Genomic DNA, 9,521 nt, shown 5'->3' with positions numbered 1-9,521 from the left:
TCTAGACTAGACTCTAGAAGATATTAAGAAGAGTAGTCTCTTCTTTCTTAATCTCTCTCTCTATATATATATTATCTAGTATTTAATCTTATCTATAAGAGTATCTCTAAGTAGAGTTCTCTCTATTCTAGTTATCTATAGTATTTTATACTCTTAGTTATTTTTTATTTTTTAGATAGTAGATTAGTTATTCTAGAATATACTACTATATAGCTATTTCTATTATATTAATAGTAGGGGTATACCTAGTAGAAGCTAGAGTATATTAGTATCTAAGGCTACTATAATTATTAGTTAAGAACTACTCTTAACTAATAAAAGAGAGTTAGTATATTAGTATTTATTAGTAGTAGTCTATACTTACTACTCTAAAGAGTTTTTAAGTATATATATATAGTATCTCTATATATTAGTACTATTATATATTATATACTATATATATAGATTAAAGGTTATTATACTTAGTATACTCTATTAATTAATATATATAGATTACTATATTACCCTAAATTAACTAGTTTTAGTCCCTTAGAGTATAAGAAGTTTTTTTATAGATACTTATATATCTTCTACTTCCTTAATACTAGTAGATCTAGATATATATACTAGAAGAAACTAGATATATACTAGATAGACCCTAGTATATACTAGAAGAACTCTAGAAGAACTCTAATTATTAGTTAAGGGTAACCCTTAACTAATAATCTATATACTCTATATATACTATTTAAGAATAAAATAATAGTAATATAGATTATAGATCTATAGATATATCTAATAGCTATATACCTTAGAAGATATAAAGACTTAATAAGATATAGTTATAGAGAGAAGGGATTTTTTTCTTTAAAGGTTTCTTCTTATATAATAGCTTAGACTAGAGAAGGTATATATCTATAGAGTAGAAACTACTCTATCTAGTTATATAATAATACTATTATTATTATTATAGCTAATAATAAGTATATAATTTAAGACTTATATAATACTCTATAAACATTAAGAAGAGTAATTTACTATTCGGATAGTTATAAATCTATATAATACTAAAAATTTAGGAATGTATATCGCTCTACTTCTTTCCTAAGGCTTTACACCTCCCGGAAACCTTCCCAGCCAATTCTCTCAGGCTACTACATCCCAGGATGTCGAAGATCGATACCTCACACCGTGTAGCCGCAACCAGCCAATTCCGCATCTCCACCGCCACTAGTGAGTCCACGCCGTACTTCGCCAGAGGCAACGAAACATCTATATCTACCTCTGGGATCAGAAACATCTCTGCGAGCTTCGCCACGATAGCACGCGTGAGGACATTCACCGCATCAATCTCTGATTCGGCCCCGCCTATCTGGTCCTTCAGACTAAGCGTGATGGTACCCGTGGCAGTATTATAGCCCTGGCACATACCACTTTTGGAACGTGCCTGCTGCTTCAGACCAACAAAACGTGGATCGGCGCGCCACCCAGTTTGAGTCTGCTGCGGCACGGCGATTGGAAGAAGGCCAGTAATGATTTGACTTGCGTTGAGAGCGCGGTATGGATTACGTATAGCAGCTGAAACAAGGTCAAGGACCTCCTTCTCTTCGAGGGCGCGGTGACCGTCCCTGAGGAGGCGCTCGCCTAGCTCTTTATTTTCGGATACGTAGCCAATCTCCTTGACCAGACCGAGGTCGATGGATACCGCAGGAAGGTTCAACGAGGTGCGGTGGCGGGCAAGAGCATCTTGGTAGGTATTACCAGCCGCATAATTCGCCTGACTCGCATTCCCAATGAAACCGGCAACTGAGGAGAGCATGATGAAGAAGTCGAGAGAGTCCGCAAACTGGGCGTGCAGGTTATACGAACCAGCCACTTTCGGGGAGACTGCCGCCCGCCACTTCGCAAAGGTCATTCGTTCCCATATAGAATCCTGGGAGAAGGTCAGATACGATACGGGGGAAAGAGAAACGAGCTGAACGCAGAATGATTTAACTTTGCTTACCTGAAGGACCATTGCTCCCTGTACAAGTCCTTTGATAGGAGGAAGAACTGTACCACAGTCCCGCACAACAGTGGCAAGGCTTTCTTTATCCGCGATATCGCAGTTCTTGACCAAGACTATACAGCCATCGGCCTTGAGTGATTCGATGAGCTGCTCAGACTCGGATCTAGAAGCAGCATTGCGCGATAGCAGAAGAAGGTAGCGCGCTCCATGGGCCACGAACCAGCGGGCCAGTGAACGACCAATGCCTCCGACACCCCCGACGAGAAGGTAGGTTACATCCGGTGACAACCGTGTATGCTTGCAATCTGGCACTGCCTGTTTTCTAATTAGCCACTTCGTCGGGTTCATCTAAGATGTGCTTACCGATACTACATCTTCCTCTCCAACACGGAGCACAATCTTTCCGACGTGCTTACCAGCCTGCATCGTACGAAACGCGCGGACGATGTCCGAGATAGGGGACACTTTAATTGGTGAGATTGTGGTTATCAGTCCTTCTCCTAGAAGCTGCAGGATATGATTCAGCATGCGAGAAACGACTGCGGGTCTGTAGTCGCTTAGGTGTATCAGGTCGAATGCCACAAAAGAAACTGCGGTGCCGAATGGCTGCATCTCTAGTCGTTTGTTCGACTGGATATCCCTTTTGCCAAGCTCAATGAAACGGCCATATGGGGCTAAGCAATGCCAGCTTTCGTCCAGGAGCTTACCGGCGAGAGAGTTGAGGACGATGTCGACACCCCTTCCACCAGTCGCCACCTTGAGGTCCGTCGCGAACGAAGCAGTACGACTTGAAAATATGTGATCGTCATCCAAATGGTACGTATGCTTAAGGAATTCGCGCTTCTCTTTTGTCGAAACAGTAGCAAATATTTCTGCACCCTTCAATGAAGCGAGCATGATAGCAGCTTGACCAACACCACCAGAAGCGGCATGTATCAGAACCGATTCACCTCTCTCTAGCCGTCCAGCCTCGAACAGTGAATAATACGCCGTAAGGAAGACCATGGGAATGGAGGCTGCAGTTTCAAAGCTCATCGAAGGGGGGATCCGAGCACAAGAGGTTGATGGAACACGACTTCGACTGGCCCAGTGACCATGAGCCGTAAGAGCGCAGACGCGGTCGCCGACCTCGAAGTCTGAGACTGCAGAGCCGACTCGAGTGATAACGCCGCCACATTCGAAGCCCATGTTCTTCTCCTTCAGCTGCCCCATCGCTACCATGACATCACGGAAATTGAGGCCAAATGCCTTGCCTTCGATCTCAACGAAGTTGCAGGGCAGATAATCATCGTCTTGAGGATCAGTCTTGAACAAGATACTGTCCAGAGAACCAGGCGTGTCTACGAACATGCGTAATCTACGGTCAGGTCGCTGGAAGGGCTGTAGCTCAGCCGGGCGATCCTTTGGATTGAGCGCGTCTTCACTTTCGGGGCGGCTGAAGCGAACACGAGGTATGAGTACACGTGACGCCCTGGTTGCATACTCGGTCTCTATCTCGTCACCGGCGCGACTTTCATCAAAAGTGTGCCTGAAAATGCTCGCGATATGGTGTGCGTTGGCGACTGTAAAGGTTTCCTCTGACGGGTCGAGATCGAGGGAGATGTACTTCTTCGCTGCATCCTCGACCCTTCTCACACGTAGTAGTCCAGAGTGTAAACTCAGCTCTGGATTGACACAACCTCCGGTCGCGCCCCTTGTGACCCAGAGTAAGCCCTTAGAATTTCCAACCATGCCCTTGATAGCCTCAAATTGAGTCTCATTCATCTTACTCAAGGTGGGCGTAGACATCTCAGTGACAAACACACAAGCTTTACCGTCAGATCTCAAGTCCTCCAGCCGTTCTATCATGGGCACACTACCCGTTACCTTCTGGAAAGCGTCACAGAGTGTCCGTAGCCAAGCTTCAGGCGGAGTATCGTCACTGTGTATCAGAGAGATCTTCGTCGGGAATTGAACAACGTTCTCCGGGACTGCCGTGGATAGTATAACGCTCATTGATCGATGCTTGGCATCTTCGCAGTCCCAAACATCGAAGTCAATTCCGGAAAAGCCCGTTCGCGGGAGTACGTCTTTCCACATGTCAAGATTAAGGTTGGGGCTATGCTTTCGCTCCGACTCCTGACCTTCAGATGGGGTCAGCAGATTTCATTAAATATGCAGCGACAGTGACCTACTGAGCCACCAGCCAGGCAGTGAGCCGAATATCATATTTACGTCGATTGAGTCTTGTGTAGTCTCAACAAGAATCAACTTGCCACCAGGTTTGAGTAGACTTCTGACATTCCTCATCGTATTGTCAATATCTTTTGTTGCATGCAAGACCAGGCATGCTATGATAACATCGTACGTCGCAAGCTGGAAGGATTGTTCTTCAGGGCTCTTTTCGATGTCAAGCGTCCGGTAAGTGACAAGATCGCCCCAGGCAGCAAAGTTCTTTCTTGCCTCACCGAAGAACCCAGAGGAAATATCTGTAAATTCGTAATGTGCGAATTGAGGTTTCGAGTTATCCGTATTGCCACCAAGAGCGTATAAGGCAGGTCCTGTACATGACCCGGTTCCGGCGCCTATCTCCAGGATATTGGCACAGGGATGCTGCCGAGAATAGACTTTTAGTAGCTCCACAGCTTGCAGGATGGACCGAGTAAAATGTAACATCTCACGATAAAATTTGTATAACAGTTGGCCCTCCATCATGATCTCCAAAGGTTCGACTTTGTTGCGCATGATATTGACGAAATGCTTCCCAAGACGTACAAGCATCTGCCCATTGACGCTGTGAGAAGCAACTCGGTCGTAGAGCATCTGTTTGACACCATCGCTGGTTTCGGGCCATTTAGAGCTTTTAGGAGCAAGCTCATTGTTCATAGCTTGCGCTTCGATACGGCGCATCCAATCCAGCCATGTTGCGTGATGGGACTTTAGGCCGGAGATATCTTCATCGCTCAGGGCATTGATAGTGTCATGAATGAAGTGATAAGTCGCTCGAGTCAAGTCTTCTCCTATAATCTTCTCGTCGATATCGACTGCATATGACAACGTCCCATGCAGCTCTTGCAGATCGCCATGATCGAGACTAGGGACCCAGTTGACTGTCAAGCAAAGGTCTACCTCTTCTTCATCTTGGGACTCAAGACTCAACCCGAGACTGCGGTAGTGCATATCGCCTATCTGCAGAAGTGGTGCCACTGAATCTGTGCCTGTCACCAGTATACTTGTTTCAAATCCCTGACGATCTACATGCAAGAGATCTGAGCAAGCTATAAGTACATCACCGGGATTACTGTTGATCTCTTCCGAGATGTACATTGTTGTGATAGATCTTGGTACCGCAGCCCCGACCCTATCTTGCTGCTCCACGGTCAAAGTGGAATAAGCGACCTGGAACACGGCGTCTAAAGTGATAGGATGTATCACATGACGGCTTTGATAGTTCGATGGCATCAGGGATGCTGTATCAGGTACTTTGAATGTTGCCCTCGACTTGCTATGTCCGACTTCAATTGTCATAAGGTTCTGGAACGAAGGACCATGACGTACGCCAGCCTGGTGTAATTTTTTAAATAGAGCACTAGGCTCCACAGAGCTTGTGAGATGGCCTTTTGATGCTTCAGGAGGGATGTTGTTGATAGAATTGCGCACATGCTCTACCGCGACGGCGATGTATCCGCTGCAATTCTCGGCCCACTCGCCATTGGAGAGCGCGGAGTAGACATGGAAATTGCGCCAATCCCCCATCAAGGCTTTGTCGTCTGGTGCCGAGAGTGTTAGCTGCACTTCGATCCCTTCAGGCGTGTCAGGAATCACTAGCGCCCTGGTGATTTGTATATCACGAAGATTGTAGCCAGTAATGGTCTTGCCCTCATCCAAAGACAGCTGACGCATGGCTTCAATGGCCATTGCGATACATCCAGCGCCCGGATAAACGATATTCGACTGCACTTCGTGATCGCGTACCCAGGGAATATCACCTGTTCGGATAATGTGCCGCCATGAAGGAGAGAACGGGTTAGCACCGGGGACCCGGACGCCGAGCAGGTCGTGCGAAGCATGTTTTCTGAACCTATGCTCTCGACTTACACGAGGCTCGGCCCAGAACTTAGTGGTGTGGTTCCAAGGATACGATGGAAGACTAGGCAGGGCTTTCAGACCGTGTAAACCCTTTGGAAAGTTGACGTTGGCCAAGTCCACAGGGTATCCTCTGCATACGAGGAGCGCGGCTAGCTGCTGAATTGTGCTAACAGCATCCTGTCCTCTGGTCAGACATGACCCATAATCTAACTTGAGGTGCTTGAGGTTAGCATGTGTGATGTTCTGTCGGATTGGGCCGCTAAGTGCTCCATGAGGACCAATCTCGACTAAAAAATCTACGTTCTGCCCTAAGGGGTTGGATTCTGTGAGACCAGCGATCATGTTTGAGAGTGATTGAGTGAATAGCACTGGCCTCATCATGTTTTCGACCCAGTGTGAAGGTCCCAGAGACTCGACATCTGAGATCCACGAGCCGGACACTGGCGAGGAGAAGAGAACATCACCGAATGATCCTTTTAAGTCCATATTTTCTGAGAGTGCAGCATGGTAGCCCTCTGCGATTGGGAGCATATGATGGCTGTGATAGGCGGCTGCGACCTTCAATTTTCGCGCAAATATCTTCCGATCGCGAAATAAGACCTCCAGCGCATCGATAGCACTCACATCACCAGACAGCGTCACACTCGACGGACTGTTCTCGCAGGCTACAACGACCTTTCCAGGCAATGGCTTACCAAGGTATTCGTTGACTTCTGCGGCGCCTAGACCGACAGCAAGCATACCACCTTGACTCTTGGCCTTGACGACATACTGATCCGTTAGTAGACCTCTGAAGTAAGTGACTGCGATAGCCTCCTTGAAACTCAAGGCTCCGGCTGCAAAGGCTGCCGCGACCTCGCCGCTGGAATGACCAGTAACTGCAGACGGTTTGATGCCCCAGGAAGATAGAAGACGGACAAGAGCTAGCTGGACCACACAGGACAGTGGGAAGCTGAAGGTGACTTCATTGACCCGCGTATGATCAGATTCTTTGGAGAGCTCCCCTACAACAGACCAAGTTGAGCCAAAGCTCTTAATGACAGCGTCTGCTTCTTGTAGCGTTTCAGTGTAGACTGGATAGGTCTGCATCAGCTCTCTGCCCATAGCATGCCATTGGGCACCCTGTCCGTTAAAGACGAAGCCAACCCGGGGTTTCGAGAGCACGCTTGAAGGTTTGAGAGTAGCGTCCTTGAGTCCATCGATGAGCTCGCCTACAGTCCCAGCAGTGATGGCTGTTGTCCAAGAGAACTTTGACCGTCGTTGATCTAGAGTATACGCGAGATCTGAGAAATCAATATCTTCGCTACGTTCGACCGCTGCTAGTATATAGTCTTTCAACTTGGATCGCATAGTGCTCGCAGCTTCCCTGTCACGTGCACTCAAGATGAACACCTTTCGTGGCGTGGCATATTTCTCCGTACTCATCGGGGGGTCCTCCCTGTGGTAAGCAGCATCCTCCATGATGACATGCGTGTTGGAACCTCCATAGCCAAAGTTGGAAATGCTGGCTCGCCGAATATCACATTCTGGCCAAGGTTCAAGACTGCGAGCAGGCTGAATCCCGAGGTTGGTGAAATCAATCAGCGGGTTTGGTTTCTCAAAATTGATACTAGGTGGTATCTGTCTATTTTCGAACGCCATAGCTACTTTGATTATGGATGCTATCCCACTGGCAGCCTCTGTGTGTCCGATGTTGGATTTGATGGATCCAATGAGTAGAGGTTCGATAGTGCTTGGCCTTCCGAACACTTTACCAATCGCAGTTGTTTCAATCTACACCTGCTGTAAGATTTGCACGATGAATGAATAGTACGGATCATCACTTACAGGATCACCTTTCTTCGTGCCGGTACCGTGTGTTTCTACATAAGTTGTATCGAGGGGATTGAGCCCGGCTCGCCGATAGCAGTCCCTCATTAAGGATTCTTGAGCCTCCCCGGAAGGGGATGTCAGGGTCGGCGTTTTGCCATCCTGATTGAGACCAGTTTCTCGAATCACCGCTCTTATTGGGTCACGGTCTCTAATTGCATCATCCAATCTCTTCAAGACCAAGGTGGCGACACCCTCTCCACGACCATAACCCTGTGCACGGTGGTCAAAAGAATACGATTTACCATCTATGCCGATGAATCCGAGGCTTGAAAGTTGACAAAACATATCTGGATTTGACATCACGCAAGCGCCACCGACAATTGAGCAGTCAGATTCGCCCGTGCGGATTGTCTGACATGCCAAGTGCAAAGCTGTGAGAGATGTCGAGCAGCCCGTGTCAACTGAGGTGCTGGGTCCACGCAGATCGAAGAAGTGGGAGATCCTGTTGGCGACCATGGCCGTAAAGTTACCAGTGGTGAAATGTCGAGGCAGGGTTGCAGGATCTCTCATCAAGAGGTCATGGTAATCCCTGATGAAAGTTCCAGCAAAACAAGAGGTATTGGTTCCCGCAATCTTTGACAATGGTATGCCAGCTGAAACCCATTAGTTACATAAGAGTCTTGTCATCTATCGCATGACGTACCATCTTCCAGGGCTTCATATACCAACTCAAGCTGAATGCGGATTTGAGGGTCCATGCACTATATGAACTTCAGCTTATGCTCACGTTTCAAGGCATGTCGAAGGACGATTACAGCGGCAACTTCAGCAGAGAAACTGAAGAACGAGAGATCAAAATAGCTGACATCTTCCTCGAGGAAGTATCCCCCCTCCACGTTTGACTATGCAGTCGTCAGTGAAGGCTACTAGTAGTTCACGGAGCGCTCACCGTGCCAAGCTTTTCCGGATGAGGGTGATAAAAGGCCGTGCTATTGTACCGGGAAGCAGGAATCTTTGACCATGCTGACCGTCCTTGAGCCACAAGATCCCAAAGTTTCTGAGGGTTCGACGCTCCGCCAGAGAATCGACAGCTCATCCCCACTATCGCTATGGGAATACTTGGCATCCCGCATGGGGTCCCATTCGTGCTATCTGTCCACCCATTGGTTTGCGATTCTTTTCTTGCACCATTCTTGTGGTTGTGAGTGTGCTCTTCCGTTGCCCTGCTTAAGGTAGAGCTGAACCCGTCAAGGCTAGCCTTCAGACCATCTTGGCTGTCAACTGGAGCGCCATTGTAATGCATGATCATTCACAAAGTCATGAAATTATGAAGACACATGGGGTCCCGTAGAACGCAAGTAGTAGCTAAGAATGGCAATATATATGGAGAGGTGGGTGTTCGCAATAATGACGGGAAGCACAGCGGAGCGGCTTTAATGAAAAGTCGACATGGTAGAACGAGGAAGAGGGCGTTGTGTTATGAAGACGAATCAGAAAATTTCATTCATGCGTCTCTGGGACGCCTCCTCACGCCTTCGGTAGGTGTAGATGGAGTCAATCGGATACCACGGGCAGTATTGGCGAGAGTAAACCATCCGTGAGCAATATCGCAGTCAGCAAAGACCAATCGTATAATTCCGAAGTCGATATCTTG

The 9,521-nt window shown here is 47.4% G+C and overlaps 1 protein-coding gene across 1 annotated transcript; it reads right to left on the bottom strand.

Annotated features, from left to right (window-relative positions):
* Positions 1 to 245: 245 nt before the first annotated feature.
* EJ05DRAFT_495118 (putative polyketide synthase) lies at positions 246 to 8,993 on the bottom strand (the record flags this gene model as incomplete). The annotated part of the gene is made up of 10 exons (XM_033746232.1): positions 246 to 255; positions 1,098 to 1,912; positions 1,985 to 2,302; positions 2,351 to 2,661; positions 2,695 to 4,110; positions 4,162 to 7,828; positions 7,883 to 8,520; positions 8,571 to 8,628; positions 8,683 to 8,769; positions 8,817 to 8,993. The coding sequence occupies 10 exons, from the start codon at positions 8,991 to 8,993 to the stop codon at positions 246 to 248; spliced, it is 7,497 nt and encodes a 2,498-aa protein (XP_033595530.1).
* Positions 8,994 to 9,521: the final 528 nt, after the last annotated feature.

The sequence above is a fragment of the Pseudovirgaria hyperparasitica genome, assembly GCF_010093815.1.
Source record: "Pseudovirgaria hyperparasitica strain CBS 121739 unplaced genomic scaffold EJ05scaffold_24, whole genome shotgun sequence".
In the NCBI taxonomy this organism is placed as follows: domain Eukaryota; kingdom Fungi; phylum Ascomycota; class Dothideomycetes; order Acrospermales; family Acrospermaceae; genus Pseudovirgaria; species Pseudovirgaria hyperparasitica.
This window is presented reverse-complemented; position numbering and strand designations above follow the sequence as displayed.